This window comes from Monodelphis domestica, chromosome 3 (genome assembly GCF_027887165.1).
Source record: "Monodelphis domestica isolate mMonDom1 chromosome 3, mMonDom1.pri, whole genome shotgun sequence".
Lineage (NCBI taxonomy): Eukaryota > Metazoa > Chordata > Mammalia > Didelphimorphia > Didelphidae > Monodelphis > Monodelphis domestica.
In genome coordinates, this window is record NC_077229.1 from 306,687,929 (window position 1) to 306,711,933 (window position 24,005).

General features: G+C 38.4%; 2 protein-coding genes across 9 annotated transcripts in view; one reads left to right on the forward strand and one right to left on the reverse strand.

Annotated features, from left to right (window-relative positions):
• The window catches only part of SDCBP (syndecan binding protein), a 41,278-nt gene extending 25,184 nt beyond the window's left edge, over positions 1–16,094 (forward strand). For 2 of the 4 annotated variants that reach the window (XM_007487089.3, XM_056823951.1), the window contains 5 exons: positions 1,618–1,776; positions 7,724–7,899; positions 12,291–12,462; positions 14,151–14,242; positions 15,395–16,094. In XM_007487089.3, the coding sequence (XP_007487151.2) occupies positions 1,618–1,776; positions 7,724–7,899; positions 12,291–12,462; positions 14,151–14,242; positions 15,395–15,449 (654 nt within the window). In that variant the 3' untranslated portion in view covers positions 15,450–16,094. Of the gene's footprint in view, positions 1–1,614; positions 1,777–7,723; positions 7,900–12,290; positions 12,463–14,150; positions 14,243–15,394 lie in introns of all 4 variants that reach the window. The other 2 variants (XM_001379457.4, XM_056823950.1) reach the window with 1 other exon arrangement.
• A 4,683-nt stretch (positions 16,095–20,777) lies between these two features.
• The window catches only part of NSMAF (neutral sphingomyelinase activation associated factor), an 81,635-nt gene continuing 78,407 nt past the window's right edge, over positions 20,778–24,005 (reverse strand). For all 5 annotated transcript variants that reach the window (XM_056823947.1, XM_007487087.3, XM_007487088.3 and 2 more), the window contains one exon: positions 20,778–21,560. In XM_056823947.1, the coding sequence (XP_056679925.1) occupies positions 21,466–21,560 (95 nt within the window). In that variant the 3' untranslated portion in view covers positions 20,778–21,465. The remainder of the gene's footprint in view (positions 21,561–24,005) is intronic.

Sequence of the window (24,005 nt, forward strand, 5' to 3'; positions counted from 1 at the left end):
TTGTTTCATCTTCTGGCAGTCACTGAGACCTGGCTGTCCACTTGATGACATTGCCTCACTGGCTACTTTGTCTAGTAGTGGCTATTTTTTTATTAATTCCCTTTTCCTTACTGTTTTAAAACAGGAGAAATGGAATACTCCTTGCTCTCCTTTTCTATTTGCAGGTTCTCTTACTACTACCATTGCCACTTAGCAACTCTTTCCTCCTTTAAAGAGTTCAATAATTTTTCCCTCACGGTTTTTCTTTCTTTCCCAACTCTTGCTCTAACACTGAGCGACTTAAACATACTGCATACTGACACTCCTTCAAACTCCTTGAACTGCTTAGCTCTTTAATATTCTGGTTTCCTATGATGTACTCCTCCATCCCATCTCAGCCACACCCCAGGATTATCATATTCTTGATCTTGCCATCACTGACAAATATATCACTTCCATGTTCAAGAAACTCTGAAAATCCCTCATCTGACTATATTCTAGTAGCTTTCCACTTCTCTCTCCCCTCTCATCCCATATCAAACACTGCTCTTTATTAATCTGACCTTCATTTTCTCCAAGGCCAACTTAATCAAGACTTTCTACATGAAGGCTTTGCTGATTGCTTGCCAATATAACCTGTTCTTTCCTTCTTCTGACTTTATATAGCATTTTTCATCAAGTCTAATGGCACTTATGTCACAGTATTTTATCATATTGTATATTTATGTTTTATTTAACTTTCCAACAAAATGTAAGTTCCATCAGAATAGACATTATATCTTGTTTAAATTTTGTGTGATTTTTAATGGCTACCATGGTGTTTTGCTCAGAGGTGCTTGATAAATGTGAAAGAAATGAGTAGCTGAGCTTTTGCCTTCCTCATAGAATCAATCATTTTTCTAATCAGTGTTTTATATAGAGTGATTTTAGTGCCCTTCTGTGACAAAAATGATAAGGAATATGGTCTTCTGTGAGTAGCAGATTGTTTTGTTTTGTTTTTTTAAACCTTTATCATCTGTCTTGGAATCAGTACTGTGTATTGGTTCCAAGGCAGAAGAGTGGTAAGGGCTAGGCAATGGGGTTTAAGTGACTTGCCCAGGGTCACAGATCTGGGAAGTGTCTGAGGCCAGATTTGAACCCAAGACCTCCTGTCTCTAGGCCTGGCTCTCAATCCACTGAGCTACCCAGCTGCCCCCCAGATTTTTTGGGGGGGAAGACAAAGAGTCTACTTTCTTTTGTGTATGATTTTGGGCCATAGAGTCTAATAATAGCTGGAAATATGAAAAGAAGATATTGAAAAAATTGAAGCTTCAGAAGCTTCTTGTACACAAGTTTCTTTTTTTTTAACCTTTCTTTCTGCTTTGCATAATTCCATCAGTTCTAGTGAGATATTGGAGGTAGATTTGGCTACACACATAAAATATGATAATAAAATACTACTGAGGAGGAGGAGGAGAATTGTGGGAACAAAGTTCTATTTGAGAAAGGTATAGTTAGTCACATTAAGAGACAAGATAATATTAGTAGAAAAATCCGTATAAAAATATCCTTAAGAGTGCATATAACTATAAATTTTATTCTTAAATATGTATTTAAAATCCTTTCTAAATATAATAACATCATATATGCTCATAGCAGTTGGTGGCCAGGCCTTCTTCCATGAATTATATGGTGGCTCCTGTAACTGGTAGTGATGTTGGAATTCGAAGAGCAGAAATTAAACAAGGAATCCGTGAAGTTATTTTATGTAAAGATCAAGATGGAAAAATTGGCCTTCGACTTAAGTCAATAGATAATGTAAGTATTTGGGTTTTTTCCCTTTAGAGGTATAAATTCTTACAATCTTACTTTTCTGTTTCATTGTGTCATGAAGGTTACTTGTGGTGCTCTCGATGGTTGAGTTACCTCTGAATATAGTCCTAGTGGCATACAATATGTTCAGTTTCTCTGGGCCTGCCTAGCTAAGTACCAATAGGCTGATCACTAGGAGATTAATTTATTAGCCATAGTAATCTGTCAACAAACCAATCAGTCAGTAAGCATTTATTATTTAATTTTGTTTCTTTAATCTTTTTCAGTCATGCCTGATTTTTTGTGACCCCTTCTGGGGTATTCTTGGCAAAGATACTGGAGTGGTTTGCCATTTCCTTTTGAAGCCCATTTTTATAGATGAGGAAATAGACAAATACAGTTAAATGACTTTCCTAGGATCACAAAGGTTGTAAGTGTCTGAGGCAGGATTTGAACTCAAATCTTCTTGACTCCAGATCTGGCACTTTATCCACTGTGCCATCTAGTTAGCTGCCCTAGTATTTATAAATACCTACTATTTATCAGGCACTATGCTAGATAATAACAAGGCCATAAATGAAAAACTCCTGTGCCTTTAAGCTTACATTCTTTTGAGAGACAATGTATGACAATATATAATTGTCAGATATTTTTTAAATGCAAAGACATACAAAGTAGTTGATTTAGGTCATGGGACCGATTTTTTTTCCTTCTACTATCCAAAGGGAAATTATGTGTAAGAGATAGATTATTTATAGCTATTTCCTCAAGATAAGAAAGCAAGAAACCCATTAAGTTAATATCTGGGATGACACTCAGGTTGTGAGCATAGGGGACTGGGAAGATGATTGTCCCCTTGACAGTAAGGGGAGTTTAGAAGAGGGGAGGATTTTAAGGAAAGATAATAGATTCAACTTTGGACATGTTGAATTTTAGATATCTATGGGAAATGTTCAGAATATTCAAAAGGCAGTTGAAGATAAAAGAATAGAGTCAGCAGAGAAATGGGTTAGATAAGTAGTTTTGAGAATTAACAATACAGAGATAATTGAATCCAGGGGAGCTGATGAGAACAGTAAGGTAAAGAGATGGAGAAGAGAGGAGGGCACAGTATAGAGCCATGTTGGGACACCCATAGTAAGAAGACATTATTTGTTTGTTTCTTTGTTTTATAAAAATCTGTACCTTCTGTCTTGGAACCAATACTCAGTATTGGTTCCAAGGCAGAATGGTAAGAGCTAGGCAATGGGGGTTAGGTACTTGAAGGAGGCATTATTTGGATGAAGATCTAGCAAAGGATAATAAGCAAGGTGTATAGATAGGAGAAGAGCCAGGAGTGGGTAGTGTTCTGAAAACCTAAAGGAAAGAGAGCATGAGATAAAGGGTGATTGACAGTGTTAAAAGGCTACAAAGACAACTTTGGAGAGAGATATTTTGGTTAAGTGAATAAGGTCAAAAGCCAGACTCAAGTTAAAAAGAGTGTGAGGAAAAGAAATGAAGGTACCTATTGTATATGGTTTTCTTTAGCCACAAAAGCCAGGAGGGAAGGGAAGTAAGATGATATTTTTCTGGGTTAGATGGAATTACATGAGGGTTTTCGGAGGACAGAGAGCACCAAGATATGTTTATATGCAGTAGGGAAGTAGTCAGGCGACAGAGATGGAAGAAAAATGAGAAAATGTGGGTGATCAAGGAGTCAAACTGTTGGAGAAAATGGGATGGAATGGAACAACTTGTGCATATATAGGGGAGTTGCCTTTGAAAGGAAAAGGACCTCCTTAGGTGAGACGGGTGATACTGGCTCAGGGCATCGGGATGATGTGAGATAAGGCAGAGGAGAGAATAGGGAGCTTTAACATTTAAAGTAAGGTTCTCAGCTGAAAAGGGTGGTGGGAAGGAGAGCCATGATACGTTTGAGAAGGCATGACAAATTTTGGAAGGGTGAGTGAGTGTGGTGAGTGTGATAGTGAGTTAATTTGGAAGGTGTAAAAGGACTGCCTAGTTATAATGAGGGCCCATTTGAGGTTATAGAACATAATTTTATAAATGACCCAGTTAACCTTTTGTTCAATGGCCTGTACATAGGAATAAAACAGTAGATGCTGGAAGTGATCCAAGGCTGAGTCTTGGCAGGATACAGTAAACAATAAAAGGAGGCAATAAAAGGACTTAAAAGAATAAGACAGTGTTGAATTGAACTGCTTGACCAAAGAATCCATCTGAGAAAGAAGGAAAGTGTATCTAGTTCAGGGTTGTAAGGGCCAGAATATAAGGGGTTAAAATGAAAGGGTTGGACTAAATTATTTAAGTGTATGGTCTCCAGGAATTAATTACTTAATTCCAAATGAATTTTTATGGTAATTTATTTACAAAAGGAGAAAGAGTAAAAGTAAGAAAATCAGAGAGGAGGATAGGGTAAGTTATCTAACATAATACACTAAGTATTTTGCTCTGGCCCTTGGCTCAACCCAGGCAGGGCTAATTAGTCCTCAGCCAGAGGGGCCTCGGTCTTGAACCAAGGGCCCGGGGATGAATAAAGCAAGGACTTCAGTCACAAAGCCTCTCTCAAGAAGGTAGGCCTCTCCTGAGGCTAGTCCCTTCAGAAAATCCAGTAAAGGAGTCAGCCTTTTTCACTCACCCACGTGGTAGTTCAAAGGAAGAGATTTAAGAACAGTCACACCAAGTCCAAGGTCTCGGGTCCAGTAAGGAGATTCTTAACCCGCCTCTAACTTGAACACAGAACTCCAAAGAGGGAAGAACTGCCTCACAGGAAGTTGTAACTCCTTTTAAAACACTTCTTTGCGTCACTTCCTGTGCCTTCCTCTACTTTTTACATGGACAAATTATAGTCTATAGTTTTGCTTAGGACTGCCCAGGGGGCATTCTGATTTGTTTGGGGGTCTCTGATTTGTCACCTACTATCACACACATGGGTCACAGACCTCCCCTACTTAAGGATTAGTGGGGTGTATATGCTTCTGGTGATTAAATCTAAAAAGGGGCAGGGGAGAGTTAATCCCATCTTCAAAATCCCCCCGCTGTAATCATTTGGGACACTAGTCTCCCCAATTGATCATTTGACATAATCGGCTTATACCCCTAAAATTTTTCTAACTATAGGTGCATACAATATTACACCACCTAAGAGGGAAAAAGAAGAAAGAGAAAGCAAAACCAGTGTTTTCTGGGTGCATTGACAAAAATACAATTAGAGGGCAGTCCCCCTTTGGCATAAAAGTTTACATTCAAAATAAATGTTCAACCCCTTTCAGTTCAATCAATTGCATCCCAAAGTTCATTCTGGATCTTCTTGATGCAGTGTAGGTTTTTGTAGAGATCTTTCTCCAAACAGTTCATTTTTGGGATTCAAGGAGTTAACAAGCTTCTTTCCCTGAAAATGTTCTCAAAACAAAATTTTAAATTTTGGATTTTATAAAAATACAGAGGGGTGATGGCCTGAAAGAGAAATGAAGCATTGAGGGATTGGAGGTCAAGGTAGTGACAAAAAGGTTTGATATTAGAATCCCGGAGAGGTGAAATGCCTATAGATTTTAAGGTGAGGGAATTTCAAAGTTCATGAAATTTATATGTCCATCATTTGTTTTGAGAGGAGAATGTCATTGAAGAATGTTTAAGGAACTAGGGAGTTAGTGTATTTGAAGGTGCATCCATATGTGGGTTTTGAAGACCCCCTAGTATGATAGCAAAGAGAAATAAAAGATTCTAAGTTAAACTCAATAAGAAAGTCGATAGACAACTGTTCCCAAATTTTGATTGAGTGAAAGAGCAGCTAATGCTGGAAAAAGTTAAAGTGATCAGGAGGGAACCAAGCCTCAGAGCCAGAATATGGACGCAATGAGAAAGGAAATAGAAATTGAACCAATTTTACATGAACAAAATTACTGCAACCTAAAATAATAAAGAAAGCAACTGGGGGTGGGAATCTTGGTGTCAAATAATTCTCATGGTCTGATATCTAAAATGTAGAGGTAACTAAAAGAAATAGCCAATACCAGAAGCCAGTTTCCAAGAGTTGTTGTCACTAAATATAGAAGCTTTTCTTTTCCTCATCTCTATTCTCTTCCTGGGGATGGAAGTGCTACAGCCACTCTGTCCTTTTCTCAGTATTGTTTTGGTAGAGAAGCTGCTCTATTTTTCCAATTTGGGCTGTTTTGCCCATCTTTAGGCAGCCTGGTGACCCTCTCTGCTCATGGAAGCTCATCATGTCACATCACACATGGAGGTGGGGGAAAGATGGACATGTAATCAACTTTACAATAGCTCACAACTCCTGAATTAAGGAAGCCAAGAAGCCCCAGTTTTTCTGGATGAAATGCAAATACCTCCAAGAAGCCCCAGTTTTTCTGGATGAAATGCAAATATTTTACCTCATACCAAACAAATTAGCAAAGATGAGAAAAGATAGGAAATGGTAATGCATGAGTGCACTTTGGGTGAAGCTATAAATTGGTCCAACCATCCTGAAAGCCATTTCAGAATCATGCTAAAAATGACCATATCCAAACAACACATTGACTGTTATTTGGTACCTGTATGTCTTTCTGGCTTTTGCATCTCAAATTCTAGTAGCATATTATAGTAGAGGTAGGAGGGACTGGACCTTTGATTTTAATGATAAAGGGACCACCAGCTGAGAAAATGCTCCAACAAAAGCAGGATGGCACCTTTTCTAAAATTTTTAGAGAGCACTGGGATAAGTCCTGTGCAAAGGTCAGAGAGCTTCTATTTATCAGAGATGGGTCTTAGGCCAGGCCTTCCGGATTGGTGAACCTCTGGAATAATAGGGGAGAAATGGGACTTGGGGAGTCAGAATATCTCGATTTGAGTCCTGAGGCTGTCACTACCTTGATAGGTAATCTTGGGCAAAGCTCTTAAACTCTTTGAGGCTTGCTTTTTGTCATAGGTAAAATGGAGATACTACTACTTGAGAGTACAAATTTTAAAGTGCTACTGTTTTGAAAAAGAAAAAAGAAAAAGAGCGGGAAAGAGAGGAGAACCCCCCCCCCCTTTCACAAAGTGGAGTTCAGGGGAGACAGCAGATGTAACCGGTTGGCTTAATGAAAGGAGAAGGGGTTTGAAGATTTTACCCCTTCTGCCTTCCTTCCTTAGCTAAAGCTGCTTTCCCCAATTCGCTCTTGTTCCTCTGGTCCCTCCTCCACTACTCGAGACCAAAAAGGTCTCCCCTTGATCTGTTCACTCACACTCAGCTTGGGGAACAGATAACTTTTTTAATGTTAACCCAATCAAGGTAATACAAAGGAATAACAGGCAGGGAAGAGTGGGAAAAGTAAAGTGGGAAAAGGGTGTCCCTGTCTCTATCTAAACCCTTTTCCTCCTTCCTTGAGTTTGGAGGGAACTCACCCCTGGGCAATAGGAGCTGAGGTAAAGTCTCCTCAGAAAGTCCCTTTAATTGAGAAGTGTTGGGGGGGAAGATTTCCAGTCACCAGCAGGAAAAATGGGTAACCCTCAGGAGAAAGTCTTTATCCACCTTCTCTCTTCGGAGTCTCAAGCCAGAGAGCCCCTCACTGCTCTCCTCACCAGTCTTCTCCCCTCTGGATTCCACTCCTGGAGCCCCTCCCCTGTCGAGGTGATCAATTTCATATACTCTTCAGTCTGGCACTTTTTCTCTAGTGACAGCCTCTATCACACTACATAATGTCAACTACTATTCAGTTTTGAGGATCTGGGATTCCATCAGCAGGTGTTCTTCCTTCACAACCTCTGTACTCCTTAGGAAACTGTCTTTGTGACTTTTGGTGGGGTGGGGGTGGTTTGCTGAACTGTGTTCCACTAATCGTTGGTGATGGGCAGAAAGACCACCTACCTCTCAGAATTCAACTTCCTACTTTTGTAACCTTGAATCACTTATAAATGTCTTTTTTCCTGAGAATAATTTGCCATGTTACTTGATGTTTATATTTCATGTATTTAGGGTATTTTTGTTCAGCTGGTCCAGGCCAATTCTCCAGCATCTTTGGTTGGACTGAGGTTTGGGGACCAAGTTCTGCAAATTAATGGTGAAAATTGTGCAGGGTGGGGCTCTGATAAAGCCCATAAAGTTCTCAAACAGGCTTTTGGAGAGAAGATAACTATGACTATTCGAGACAGGTAAGACATTTAAAAGTAAATAAGCAAGAAATATGTTTAAGATGTGTATACATTATGTACATATTTTAAGATATATGTACATAGATATACTTTAAATGGCTAACTAGGTTTCATATTCTTCCCCATATCCCCTGAAGTTTTTCTAAGCATAAGTCCTTTAAAGGATTAATGCCATTGACTCCAGATAGCTTAGGAATTTTCTTTGTGATATTTCCTATAAGTTTTCAGTTTCGTTTGACTTCTCTTGATGGTATTTTTCTGCTAAGTATGTGCTGCTATACTAAGTAAAAGAATACTAGTTATAACAATCCATTTTGAATTAATGGCATGTAGCCGTTTTGCATAGTGTGATGATGGGAAGGAACGGGAGGGATACAGAGGAAGTAAGTATTAAGTGCCTACTATGTTCCAGATATCATGCTAAGTATCATACATACATTATCATCTTTAATTCTCACAACAACCCTGTGAGATAGGTACTCTTATTCCCATTTAACAATTGAGGATAGTAAGCAGACAGAGTTAGTTGTGTAATTTGCTCAGGATTACACAGCTAGTAAATGTCTTGAAGGTCAGATTTGAACTCGGACCTTCTCACTTTAGGCCCATCACTATATCTTAAGTGCTTCTACAATACCCTATCTACTTTTGATCTAATTATGATTTAAAGATATGACTAATTTTAAAAGGCCCATTTGGAATTAGATGGAAGTTATGATTTGTCCAGATTTTTGTCAAGAATTGAAAGCTTATTACTTTCGGATACACAAAAAGAGTAGGATGTTGAAAGGGAAGATAGAAGGAAAGGTGAATTTTAGACTTCTCTTGATGTTTTTGTGTATTCTTATAATTCTATTGAATTTTATTAGTATTTCTTGACTGGCATTATGTGATGCCATATAATTTGCAAATTGCTTTACATAAATAATTTAATTTGAGCCTTAGAACAGCCCTATTAGATAAAGGATGGAGACATTATTGTCCATTTTATGAGGGGGTAAAGTTTAAGTGACTTTGCTGTGAAGATGTTGAAAGGTAGAATTTACCTAGAACTTCCTGACTCTTCAGGATTTTGACCAATAGGTGGCTCCTTAGAAATCAACTTTTTTCCTGGCAGATGCAAATTTTAACCTATTCCTAACCCAACTGAAAGCCAGTGTTCTTAAATCTCTTTCTAGCTGAGACTCATAACTATGACACTGGTTCTTTCTGCTTTAAAGCTCTTTCAGCTGTTATTCTGCCTCACCCAAGTTAACTCCTTGAGCCTCAGGCACTACAGAATCAGAGAATTTGAGAGTTAGAAAAGAGACCTCAGCAATCCCATGGCTCAATTCATATATGAAAGAAATTGGGTTTAAATTTGCCTTTTGGCAACTTCCATTTCTAATGGTTCAAAAAAGTACAAATTTGATCCTTCAAATACTTAAATCCAGCCAAAAGGTCTCTTCTTTTGTCTTCTTCAGGCTCACCATGCTCAGTTCTTTTGGTTGATTCTCATATATCATGGATTCGAGATCCTTTATCATTTTTGCTCATCTTTTTCCATATTGCTCCAGGTTATATTGATAAGTCTTTTTTAAACTAATAGCACAAACTGGATACAATACTATATATCAGTGTGTAGATGAGAACTAACAAGGCTAAATACAGTGTAACTGCGACTCTCTATTCCTGGAAGCTATACTCCCTTTGTGCTCAATAGTTTAATAGCTTTTTTGGCCCATATCATGTAGTCTCCCTAGGATATATTGTATATTTATCTTCATTCCTGTTGGATATATTGTATATTTATCTTCATTCCTGTTGTTAGTACTATGCTTCTGAGTTGTCCCTACCAGCTCTCTGGGACACTATTTCTTCATCTGTAAAATGAAGAAGTTGGACTAGATTATATCTAAAATTTTCTCCAGCCTATTATATTCTGTGTTCTTATATGGATATAAGCAAATTTCCCTTCCCTGGGAGTCTCAAAAGATTGTGGTGCCTTTTGACTACAGAAGTTTAGAAGAGGGATGGATTTTGGGAGAGAAATATAAGTTCAGTTTGAGTTTGAGTAGTTTAACTCTGAGCTTCTATTTTCTAGTAATAAGATTTTACCATCATTTAAATTTACAAAGCCATTAAACTTTTTTTTTCTAAATAATCCTATATTTAACTTTGCTTTGACAGTTCCTAGTCTTTGCTTTACTGACTGATCATAAGGTTCTTGAGAGTGGATAAATATAATTTGAAAGTTTATTTTATTGAAAAATATTTATGGAACATCATGTACCATGGCCTGTAACAAGATGTGTTTGTATGTATTTACTTAAATCTAAGTAGGTAGCATATAATTTTTAAAAACTGATGGAATTAATTTTAGAGTATAATTTATAAGAACAAAATTTTGTTTATAATTTGCTTTTGGAATTAGGATTTTTGCTTGTCTCAATATAAAAATGCAAAATATCATAGCTGGGAGGAACCTTAGATATAACCTAGTCCAACCCCCTGATTTTACAGATGAAGAAACAGTGTCCCAGAGAGCTGACGTGACTTTACCCAGTGTCAGAGGCATTAAATATTAAAGCCAGGATTCAAATCCAGATTTCTGGCATCAAATCCATTGCTTAAGATTGTGATATAGGGCAAACATAAAGACACTTTGAGATTTGCCCGTATAAGTCATTTACATCAATATTTTAAAAATTTGTTAACTTTGGTTACAGACCATATATCTCAGGGTGTCTTTTCTGAGCAGATAAACAGAAGTTTTTATCCTTTACCTGTAGCACTTGGCAGCTATCATCTTTTTTTTTTTTAAAGAAGCAGTTTCAAGAAATAACAGGCTCTCTTACTTTATTGCCATCATCATAAATATATGCCTTTTTAAAGGTTGGTTTGGTCATGTTTTGAAATGCTGAGATTTTGATTAATAATAGGTTAAAAATATAAAATGGATGTTTGATTAAATTAAAAAGAGTTTGCACAAACAAAACCAAAGCATCCAAGATTATAAAGAAAACAAAACTGGGTAGGGGAGATTTACAGCAAGTTAGACTGGATAACATGACAGAAAAGGAAAGTGATAAATGTTGGAGGAAATGCAGGAAAATTGGGCTACTAATGCACTGTTGGTGGAGTTGTAAACTGCACCCAACATTCTGGAGAGAAATTTGGAACTATGCCCAGGTCTGTATTTTATAGATTTAAAAAATGGGGAAAGGACCAATTTGTACAAAAATATTTATAGCAGTTCTTTTTGTGTTGGCAAAGAATTGGAAACTGAGGGGATGTCCATCAGATGGGGAATGACTGAACAAGGTGTGGTGTATGATTGTAATGGAATGCTATTGTGGTATAAAAAATAAGCAGGAGGATTTCAGAAAAGCCTAGAAAGACCTTTATGAACTGATACATAATGAAATGAGCAGAACCAGGAGGGGTTGTGGGAAAACTGGGACACTAATTATACAGAGCAACAGCAACAACTGTCAGTGACTTCACTTTCTCAACAATACAATGGTCTAAGATGATCCCAAAGTACTTAGGAAGAAAAGTGCCATCTGCTTCCATAGAAAGAACTGATGGAGTCAATGCAGATACAAGCATACCATTTTTCACTTTATTTTGTTAATGATTTTTTTTGTCTGCCACAATATGATGTATATCGAAAAGTTTTGTGTGATAGCACATGTATAACCAGTATCAAATTGCTTACTCTAAGAGAGGGGTAGGGGGAGAGAGATTGTAGAATTAAAAATGTTAGAAAATGAATGCCAAAAACTGTTTTTATGTGAAATGGGGGGGGTGGGGGAAGAGACATTACTGAAAAGCAGAAAGTTTTTTTTAAAAAACTGGTTGGAAAGAATAAAGTTAGCTACCCCTACGCAACTTGCTGACACATTAAATAGAGTGCTGGGCCTGGAGTTGGAATTACCTAAATTAAAATTCAGCCTCAGATACTTAGCTGTGTGATCCTGGGAAAGTCACTTGACCTCTTGTCTGCCTCAGTTTTCTCAACTGTACAATGGGAATAAAAATAGCACCTGCCTTCTTGGGTTGTTGCGAAGATCAACTGATATTTGTAAAGCACTTAATGTTTCTTTCCCTTCATCTTTTCAAAGTAGCAATATCTAGTACTAGGTTTTTTTTTTTAGAGAAATACCAAAGTTATAAAAAATTAAAAGGATCAATCTTTTTCTTTCTTGCCATTAGTTTCAAAAACAAAAAAAAATGCAGTGGTATGCTTCTTAAAAAATAAGTATTTGTTAGAGCCAGTGTTCTTAAAATGTCAAAAGTAACTGTCAAGTTGAACACATTTAAAATACTCAAAGTTGATTTTAGCAGATGATGATTGGACAGTGCTGTAGCCCTAACAAGATGTTTATCCCCTGAAAATGTTTTCACAGACCATTTGAACGAACTGTAACCATGCATAAGGATAGCACAGGACATGTTGGATTCATTTTTAGAAACGGAAAGATAACCTCTATTGTGACAGACAGTTCTGCAGCAAGAAATGGTCTTCTCACTGAGCACAACATTTGTGAAGTCAATGGTCAGAACATAATTGGCCTAAAGGTAATGTGACATATGCCTTTTCTTTACTGGTTTCTAATTCTATAGGTTTCTAAAATTTCTGATGTACTTTTGAATGGATAGCTTTTATTGGTTCTAGGGAACAGGTCAGTGCTGGTAAAATTTTGTAATTAACATTATAAATTTTTTTATTTCATAGTTGGAAACCAAAATAACAGGCATTTATTTGGTTTTATAACTTTCACTGTTTAGGTTATATAGCAAGTTGATATAAGCAATGATTATTGAATGATGTGGAAAGGAAACTAGACTGACAGTTGGTGGGGGAAGGGGCAACTGGGAGTGGCAGTTGGGTCTTGTGACTAGCACTTCCTTCCTGAGGGGTTTTGACTTCCTTCCTGGTGTTGGAGGAGGGAGGAGCTCATTTCAGCCCAGTCTGGAGTGGAGTACCTCTACTCTGTTCAGCCCAAAGACACAGGCTTCCGAAGGTTAGAACTGTTCTTATTTGCTTTCTGTCTACTGCTAAGCTTCTGAAATTGATAAAATTAGCACAGAGGACAGGATGGGAGTGGGAGAAACCCTTCGCCAGCCTCTGGGGCCTGGCCTCGGCTTCAAAAGCTGAGACAGACTCCTACCTTATCTAGGTACCTCCCTTGCCCCTCCTTCCTGATATCTCTCCAATCCCAACTGGTTATTAAACTTTATATTATTTGAATTCGCAGTCACATAAGTGGACTATCTTTTCTGGGGCATAGAGGGAGCTGAACTTCAGTTCAGTCATTCAATGAGAAACAGTCCTTAATGGACCCCTGCTGTTTCCTCCCAGCAGGGGGCATCTCTCTCCTTTGCCCCACCAAGCAATATTCCCTCAACTACTCTTGACTGCCTTTTCATATCCTTCCTGTCTCTCCCACTAAATATTAACAGTTTTTGGTGAGCCAGGTAGGAGTCTGTCTCAGCCACTCCCAGTTGCCCCTTCCCCCACCAACTGTCAGTCTAGTTTCCTTTCCACAATGATTATTAATAGATTATTAACTTTAAAAAACTAAGCTTGAATTTAGATATTCACAATTCCTTGTCTTCGGTATATGTTAAAATGTCTGACAGTGATGGCTTGCCTTTTAGAGATGGAGCCCTAAGCCCTGCCTCCACACCACACATGCTGAGAACCTTCCCCCCCCTCCCCCACCATACCAGGGAAAGGGAGAAAGTGCTCCCTTGGGCTACTAGGTAGATGGGTAGATCGTTTCAAAAAAATGTCATCAGGCCCAGTGGAGAGGAGGAGAGGGGCAGCTCTGCCCAAGTCCCTATGCCTTTCTAGTAATGAACTGGGGGGAGTAGGAGGTGGAAGGGGGAGGTGGCCACATGCCCACAAAGTGCTCCGTGTGCCATCTTTGGCACCCATGCCATAGGTTCGTCATCACTGGTCTAACATGTCTAAAGAAATTAAGGTATTACTATAATTCTGTATAAAATCAGTTTGCTAAGAATGAAATGCAAAGGATCAAGTACCATATTAGCAAATTAATTCAATTTGGCAAATATTATTAAGCACATACATGTAATGTCCTGTGCTAGGTGTGGGGAATAATGGTGAAGATTGACAGTGGAGGCCTCGGATTTTAAAAGATGTGTCATTTCCACCTAGAGAAGAAAGATAACTTTTGTAGCCAATTGTGATTTCAATTCAGTTGAGCCTCAGTTCAGCTTATTTCCTTTTGTGTTAACAGGACTGTCAAATTGCAGACATACTGTCGACAGCTGGGACTATAGTTACCATTACAATCATGCCCGCTTTTGTCTTTGAACACATAATGAAAAGGCAAGTAGAATATTTCTCCAACTGAAAAGAATTTTTTATAGTTTTTATAAATTAATTCATTCAACTAATATACTATAATTTCATACATTTTAAGGGTTAGAATTCTAGCTTCAGTAGCTGCTAATCAAACCTCACATTATTTTGTTGGGAGGGGGGGAAATCATTCATTTAGAATTTTTCATTCATATTGCCTTCTTTTCTATTTGACACTTTTATTCACCCAAATCTCTTGTTAGAGAAAGATAACCCATGGCCTTACTGTGTATGATGTTGAAAAGCTAAGAAATTAAAAGCTAGATTTAGTTTAAAGTTTGGCTTGGAGTTAATGGAAATGTTCTCTAGAGGAAAGGATTATCTTCTTAACCTTTGTAGATAGATAACCATCAAGGCAAAAGCTTGTTTCTGTTGCTCCTGGGTAGCATGAAGCTTGCTCATGTATTCTTGACTTAGTTGGTGATATAAGAACCATTGGTCCTGATGCCGGGCCCTTACCTTCCTGTAGTAACTTTCAGGGTATGTGGAAAGCTCAGAGAGCTCCTTGGGAAACGGTGTAAAGAGCCATGGGAAAGAGGGATTGTCAGTGGTGGGAAGAAACAAAGAGAAGATTATGTGGGCTCAGAGCCCTTTCAGCATTCAAAGAATAACTTCAAAGCTTTGGTTGCCCTGTTTTTCCCTTGATGGTTTTGTCTTTAAGCCCAAAATTAAGAGTTATGTTACTTATAAAATTATTGGTAGGTATGTCGGGAATATTGAAAAGTACTTTTGAAGATTAAATTCTATGCAAAAAAACACTTAAGTGCAAAAAGTTAGTGCCAAAAGCACTAACTACTAACTGTTGGCAACTAATGACCAAAATTAGTCTGTGTGTGTGTGTGTGTGTGTGTCTCTCTCTCCCTCTCCCTCTCTCTCCCTTTCTCTCTCCTTCTCTCTCTCTCTCCTTCTCCCTCTCTCTCTCTCTCCCTCTCTCTCTCTCTCCCTCTCTCTCTCTCTCCCTCTCTCTCTCTCTCCCTCTCTTTCTCCCTCTCCCCGTCCACTTTGTGACTCAGTGGGTGTTAGGAATTAAACTGGTGCTTTGAAATGGTGTGTGTGTTTGTGTGTATATATATATATATATATATATATATATAAAATATATAAATGTCACTCTTACAGGATGGCATCAAACACTGTGAAAAATCTAATGGATCACGCTGTCCCAGAAGTTTAAAATTCAAGCAGTTGTATATTCTTTCACATAATGGAAACTCCGCTGACTTGGGCAGTTTTACTCAGCATCTTCTGTATTAGACACATAAACCTTACTGGGAGCCAAGAAGCATATGCTGCATGAGAGCCTTTTGTATCATATCATGGCTGGGAATATTACTGTTTGATACACTTTTGTGTTCAAGCTGTAAATTGTCTTTGTAGCCTTATACTGGTTTTACATATGTGAACCTTTCAAGAGTTTTGACTTTCATGGCATCAAGTTTCCAGTAGTTTAAACTACTCTTTCTTATAAGCCATTCTGGTTAAGATAACTAATATAGAATTTTTTAAAGTGTTATAATCAGGTACCTATAATTCTAGATATTCTAGAAAAGTAATACTGTTTCTCTTTTCTCCTTGTGTAGTATTTTTAATGCTTTGCTATCGTACCTCTAGAATAGCTGTTTTTGCTAGTTCTAATTTTGTTTACAAAAATGCAAACTTGGTCTCATCCCATATGAGCATTACAAATGGCAAATGTAGAATTGTACAAAATTGTGGTGATTTTATCTTAATAATGTATAATTAATGCTTCAATTGTCGCCTTAACCATGTTAAAGGAAAGTTCTGAAATAAAAATTAAATAAATTGATTAACTCTTAAACCATGCCCTATTTTCTGTCTTACAAGTCTATTACATAGCTGTATATATCATCATGCTTATGTCATTAATTATGAAAGAGTGCCATTTATTGGATGATCCATGTCTTTGGTGAATGAGTTCCTTCCTTTTATATACTTTTGCATTTGCTTTGCCAAGTAATTTGATGGTATCATTGTAACTGAGTTAATCTGGGTGAGATTAAATATCTCAAATATTTATTTCCAAAATTTACTAGTTTTTACCTGGAAGTAAATTGATTTTGTACATTCTAATACAAATATTTCCCTTGTTGCAATGGGTTATTTAAAAAAAAACCCTGGAGAATTGATGCTTTTTTCAACAACTGAGCTTCCAGAAATCATTTATTTTCACTTTAACCTACAAGGAGCAAACAAAAAGCTCAGGGTATTTGAAAAGACAAGACTATCCTGCTTCATTTATGCTTTCATGTTATGTTGAGCTTAAAAGCTTCTTGAGAATTAATTACCAAAGAAACTTTACTGGGAATGTCTGGGAGTTGTTCCCCTTAACGGAAGAATGCATTTCTCTGAACTTATTAAGAGAAGAATTTGGTTTTAATTTGGCTTTTGAACTTATTGAAAATACTATTTTTTCCGGCATTTCCCTGCTCTCCCTATTATTAAAAAAGAAAACACAAGTTAGAATGTGTATACTTTTAACCTTTTCATAAAAAATTTTTAAAGAATCTAATGAGGCTGCACAGTGCCTCCTGGTTTTTCAATAGGAAAACATGGGGTCCTGGAGCCAGCAAACTAGTTCTGACTCCCTTTTGTAATAAAGAATTGTAAGCTGAAGTGAAACTTTTACTTCTTGAGACTGGAGAGGACAAGCTGAGAGAAAACTGTTACTTCTTGAGTTAGAGAGGATGAACTGAGAGGAACCAGTTTCTTCACAATGTCTACTATTCTCTATCTGGCTGGCTGTGATTAGAGAGGCTGCTACAGGAGTTTAAAACTGCTGAGGGAACCTGAGGCTGCTTCTTGGTAATGGAGGACAGAGAAATGCTGCTGGGGGATGCTGCCACACAGAGGGATACTGGTACACAGGGGACACTGCTCTTGGGGAATCTGCCTATTTGATCCCTAACAATGGCTTATCTATTTCCTAATCTCCTTCCTCCCTCACTCCCTCCTCCCTGCTTCAACTGCCACCCTTCTCCCAATTTTCCCTCCCCCGAGTGAATTATAAAATACTCTAAAGTTTCTCAGGTAAGGGGTTTATTGGGATAACAGGATGGGAAACGAAGGTAAGGGGAATGAGGAAGTCCCTAATCTAAATGAGATAATTGAGAAAGGTTTGAGGAAGTCCAGTCACAAACTGTGACTATTAGACAAGGAGATGGAGGACACTGGCTTTTCAAGATCTTTCTTTTTCTTCAGTTAGGTTTCTCCTTCTTGTCAATTTCAACTGTCCAAAGTCAGAGAACTTACTTCACAAAAGTCTCTCAGCCAGCTTCAAACTCCAGGGAAAAGTATGACTTCCAGTCCCAGACACAGAGACACAAAAGCCCCTTTCAGCTCCAACTGTCCAGAGCCAGAGAGAGACAGACCAAGTTCCAAAGTCAAGTTTCTCTTCTTAGTATGCCAAGCCCCAAAAGACTCCAGGGAAAAGGTAACTTCAGTCCCTGACACAGAGACACCAAAAGCCCCCTCCCCCAGCCCCAACTGCCAACAACCCCAGGACATTCCATAGGAATCCTGGCTTGACAGACTTTTAGAGCTAGATCTCCTGTCCTACATCTTGGTCCACAGGTCCTGCAAAAACTTCACTTATATCTCTATACTTTGCTTGCTACTTGTGGGCTGTAGGAAAGCCAAAACCTCTCAGCTCATTTCCTCATCTGCAAGGAGGACAAGTATTTCTACTAATCTCATTAGGTTTGTATGAGGAAAATGCTTTGCAAACCTGAAAGAAATGTTTTAACTTTTTTTTTTCATTTTCAGTAGTGATCTCTATCTTATTTTTTAAACGCATTTTATCAGTTATATTTAAATACCCAGTTAACTTCCTTCCTCTCCTACCCCCATTCGAGAAGGCATCAATTGGTAAAATGATTTAAGTACTTATTATCAATTCTTTTTATGGAAATGGACAAGTCATTGTTCCAACATTTTTGTTGTATAGAATGTTCTCTTGGCTCTGTTCATTTCACTTTTCATAATGACATATTTTTGATGGAAACTTCTACAAGTTTTAGACATAATTGTCTATGAGAATCCATCTTCCATTCAGTCCCTAAAAATGATTTTCCTAAACTCCCCCTGCCTCCACTTAATAAACTTTAAGAGTGGCTTCCTATTGCCTCTAGGAGCAAATACAAAACACTTTTTGGCACTCAAAACCCTTTCTAACCTGGCTTCCTCTGCCTTGCCAGTCTTCTTACTTCCCCTTCCATGTAAGTACTCTGATCCAGGCAGCACTGGCCTTCCTGCTATTCAACCAACCAGGCACTCCAGCTCTATTGGGGCATTTTCTCCGGCTGCCCCAATGCTCTGTGTGGGCTCCTGACCTCCCTGGCTTCCATTAAGTTCCAAATCCCACCTTCTACAGGGAGTCTTCCCCAGCCCCTTTTAATTCCATCACCTCCCTTTATCTTCTATTTATAAAGCTTACTTTGTACATTCACATTATTTATTTTGATAATTTTTTTCCCTCATTGGAATTGATTTTCAATGTTATCTCTGATGGATTCTCCATCTTCCTGGGATGTGATCACATAATAGCTAACATTTAAAGGTTTTACTTCACATATATTATAATTCTTACAGTTGTGAAATAGATGCTATTATATATATCTACATATCTATATATCCACAGAGAGAGATATATCTCTAAAATAAGGATTAAATAACTTAACCGGTATTACATAATAAGCATCTAAGGGAGGATTTGTAAAAATGGAGATTTGAACCCCAGACTTCAATTCCCAGACGTCCTTGGCCATTTCCCAGAATGCTTTGTAACCTCACCTGAAAGTCTCACCTGGGCCAAGGACAAAATGGTATTTAAGCTGACTCTCCGCTTACTTCAGGTCTCTCAGCTTCTGCTTCTAGGGACAGGGTGCTCTCTACCAGGCAGGCAAGATGTAGAGTTGAGTGGTTGTGAATGGGCTCTCTGGGCCTAGACACGTGCTTTCTTATTTTGTATTTTCTTTATTTCTTAATCTTTAATAAACCTCTAAAATATAATACTTTTATTACTAGAAACTAATTTTAATCTTAACAGATTTGAACTCAATTCTTCCTGATTCCAAGTCTGTCCACTCTGTACCTAGCTTCCTTCTAGATAACCACTGTCGGGGGACACTTAATCCAATCTTCTTGTTTTTAGAGAAGTAAACGTGCTCAGGTTTAGGACTTGCCCAAAGTGACTACTTTTACTCTGAATCTTTAGGAGACTTGTTTTTCCCAAATCTTAAGACATACTGTGGCTGACTTTCTTTACCTTCTCTCATTTCCATGATGGGAGTATGGTTATTTCTTCCATTCTCAAAGGTTCCTATCTGTACTCCTGTGGCAGTATTTCCTTAACTACAGTATTAGAGCAAAAAATGAGCTTAATGGTTCATTTCCACCCCCAGTCCAGTTTCATTTTGTTGTCAAGGAAATCAAGGGAGGCAAAGCAAGGCCAGTGACTTAGTTGTGGGAATCAGGATGTTAAAATGTTGCTTATTGAGGTTTACTAGGTTATTTTGCTCTGCTCTCCAACTAAACCACACACTTTCTAGTGGTCCTGGATAGGAAATACTGTGGATAAGCATGTGCTAGCGGCTCCTCATACACCTTTCCTGGACATCTACAAGCCCTGGTTATGGACACAGAAGGAGGATGGAGAGAGACGAAGAGGCAGATAGGAAAGAGAAAGGACAATGGCCCAAAGAGGGCAATCAGGGAGCACCATAGCCTGTGCGAACTAGTATACTTTCCTGCACAAGAGAGCCGTCCTTCAACAGGGGGCTAAATGTCAGGCGTACAGATGTAAAGTGGGACAGGACCTTCGAGGTCAACTGTCTAAACAATATTACCTACAATCACTCAATTCATTGTCTCTACATGCCACACAAGAAAACCACTTGAACATCCACCCATTGTTTCTGACCCCAAACCGACACAATAGTTTAATTTCCTACCTACTGTACTTTAAGACATGACAATGAATGAATTTTGGCTTTTCCAAAAATTTATTCACTTCTTGTACAATCACTTCAATTGTGTCTGACTAGTGATCCCATTTGGAGTTTTCTTGGCAAAAATACTGCAGTGATTGATCTTTTCCTTCTCTGGCTCATTTTACAGATGAGGAAACTGAAGCAAACAGAGTTAAGAGAGTTGCCCAGAGTCATACAGCTAGTAATTGCTTGAGGCCAGATTTGAACTCAGGAAGATGAATCTTCCTGATTCCGGGCCTGGCAATCTTGTCCATTGCACCACCAATCTGCTCCTCCAGAAAATTATAATCCTCATCAAAGGAGAGTTTACTACCACTAAGAATATTTTTAAAAGAGCAAGAAATACAGACCTCAAAGGCAGTTCCTAAAGTGCTTTATGCAGTGGTAGTTTTGGAATAAAAATATAATCTTTTGAGTTTACAAATGACTCAAACTTCATATAAAAGACTTTGCATCAAGTTTAAATTTGTCCACTAAATGACTGCAAACGAGTCTTTTCTTTACAGAAAAATAACTTTAATGTCACCATAGAAAAGATAAGACAGGCATTTAGGCTGAGATGACAGGCATGATGAAATACAAACCATTCCTATAAATAGTAAACTTGTATTTTTTTAAATTAAGATTATGCTTATGCCTCCAGGTTCTTCCTCAAGAGTCTGGGTATAGCAGGTTACTTACATGGAATATAGCCACTCCTTTAAACAAAAGTAGCAATGCTGGTAGGATAATGGGACTCAGACACGTATGAGAGAAGAGGACACATATTTCATAGAAAACTCTAAATTGTGTAATGTTTCCTGGGCTCAGTACCCTAAACCATTTTATCCCACAGCTTACCGTCCTTGCCAGCTTTCAAGGCTGACATATCTGCTGGGCCATCTGACTACCAAGTAGATTATCATTCTTCCCCATAAATAAAGATTGTAACTTTTTCTCCCTAACAATACCATACGTAAATTAAATTGTGGCCTTTATCCACCTTAAAAGATGGCAATTAATGGCTTTTAATGAAGTCACCATGATTTAGAAAGTTATTTTAAAACCATGTAAACTTTCTATTTGGTCAAACTTCTAATTGCTATCATTGCACATTCGCCAGTCCATTTAAAAAGTTTGGTTTAAAAATACATTAGCTCTGAAGCAAGTTCGGTTTGAAATTCAAATGAGGAAAAGGCACTTTTAATATTGCAGCTTCCAAAACATAATTTGTCTGTCTTCCCCTCCTGTGATGATGCTGCTGCACTGCTCATTCATCCATATGCTTGTCACAGCACCTAGGGAAAGAGAGGAAGACATTTTGTCTTTTCATCATATGGAAATAGTTAATTCCTGAAATTCTAGGGTGGTGATGAACTCAGGCATAGTTCATAAAACTCATCCCTTATTTAACATGCTTCACACGGCCTCATGCACTAGGTACATTCCTTTTGCATATTTTAAAAACTGAACATCTTTCATTCAAACTTTAAAAGTTTTCAGTTTTTAAAGTTATTTTCTTCTACCCCCTTTATCATAGTAAAATAGACAAATGCAGTGTGACAACTACAGGCCAATATATATCAGCCTACAACAGGCACTGAGATTCAAAGGCTCTGGGCAACTTTCAGAGGCTGCCCGGGACAACTCTCAATCTATCAGTATTGCTCTCCCCTGCTAGGAGTGTCTTTATCTGGCAGTTACCACAAGATCGGTGTAAAAGTTGCTTGGGCACCTACATCTTCTGATATCTACCTCATGCTTCTCTCCTTATAGGAATACAGCTAGTAGTCAGGTCCCTGTATACATTCCGGAAGTGTAGTATGGAACAGAAAATGAGGCTTTCTTCACTCTCCTTTAATTTTCCTTCTATGACTGAATTATAAGGAATATTTTTTAAAAGTGTTTAGAAAGTCTCCATTGCAACTTTTACCAAGAGTCTGATGTTACATTTCTTTCACTTTTTTAAGGATACTTAAATGTAAGGGTTCTTTATAGACTCTAACACTGACCACACGTAAAGCATAAATTAGAATGTCCAGACATCTCTTCTGGGCCACTGTGCTCCTCTACAGGGCCAAATGGGAGGTGGGAGGGATCCCCTTCTCTCTCACCCTCCTCCCCTCTATAAAGCAGAACCCAATTGCTGTCCCTGGGGCTGAAGTAGTGAAAGTCATGTAAAACTCTCCAGTTTTGACTTATCCAAGCAGGATGTACCCTTGAATTCCATTAGAAAAAAAGTGTTCATACATCATAATCCAATTTTTGCAGCTAGTTTATACTTTGTTATGACCTTGTGTTTAATTCTGGTGGGAATGGGCTGATTAGAGGTCGGCTCCTTTTTAATTGCTCCAGAATAATAATTATTCTATATACAATTTGAGTGCTTTCAGGTTTTCAAAGTGCTTTACAAATATCTTCATTGCCCCAGGAAGCAGGTGCTATTATTATCTCCATTTTACAGAGGCAGAGTGAGGGGAAGTGAGCTGCCTGGCTTGACACAGGTATTTACAGTTCTAGAGGCCTGCTCTGTAGCTGGGTCTTTCTCATTCCAGGCCCAGGAATCCAGTGTGCCACTTTGTTGTTTTATCACCCCCAATCCCTTCCCCTGGGATAGAAATACAAGGTGTTAACTAACTCTAAAGAAAGTGTCTCTTGGCAAACACTTGTCTCTAATAGAGCTATAAAGGGAACAACATGGCCAGAAGTAACTAGGCCCACCTCCAGGGGTCTTAGCTAACAGCCCGCTGGGGAGTTCCAGGACTTGGGAACCCCAAGTGGAGGAAAAAGCAGACTTGGGAGGGAACTCTCTAAAGGAGTTCTAAATGCTGCAAACACTGGGTCCTGGGGAGTGTGAAGATTGGATTTAGCTCTCCCCTGATTATAACAATGAAGATACTTAGCTCTTCCTTTATTGGAAAGATTGAATTATAATCCAGTCTATTTTTAGATTTTAATCCCCAAAAGGTGATAACTCGGAATTTTAAGTAGATCTACCCATTTTAACTACAAAAAGGTGTTAAGTAACTACAAAAGGAGAACTAACCAAAAAAGGTGTTAAGTAACCAAAAAAGGTATAATTTAACCAAAGGTGTGAACTAAAGAGTGGGCAGACCTCAAGAGGAGCATCTGCTATGATTGGTAGACATGAAATTTAGAGGAGGTGACACAAGGGAAAAAGATCTTTAAAAAGAGGACCAGAGGCCAGAAGAAGAGATATTTGATTCAATATTCAATTGGAGATCGAAGAGCTCTTTGACTCAGAGGAGAGACTGGAAGACAGACACTTGAGAGACACCCAGACTTCTTGAGGCTCTTCCATCTTCTCTCCCTTTCCCCCTTCCCCCTTCCCCCTCCCCCTTCCCCCTCCCCCCCCCCTCACTTTAGTAATTCATTTTGGGATTTAGAAATTCAATCCCTGGCGACACCTATATAAATATTCAGAGTACAACCACAATTTAAATTTAACAGGAGAACACAGAAATGTACTCCAGAGAGACACAGGACAAAAAAAAGAGAGGTCTCCTGAGAGGGGACGCAGGACTGAGGAACAAGCCTCCCATCAAGTAGAGAAGAGATCAGGCCATGGAAGAGGCCCAGAGACTGGGAACTCAGTCAAGTAAGCTGCCCAGCAGAGATGCCACCTCAAAGGGAGCCCCAGAATAGGGCCTGCAGCATCAGTTGTGAGCGACCTCTTGCTATCTTTCCTCTTATAGGCATTTGAGCCTATTCTTTAAGCATAT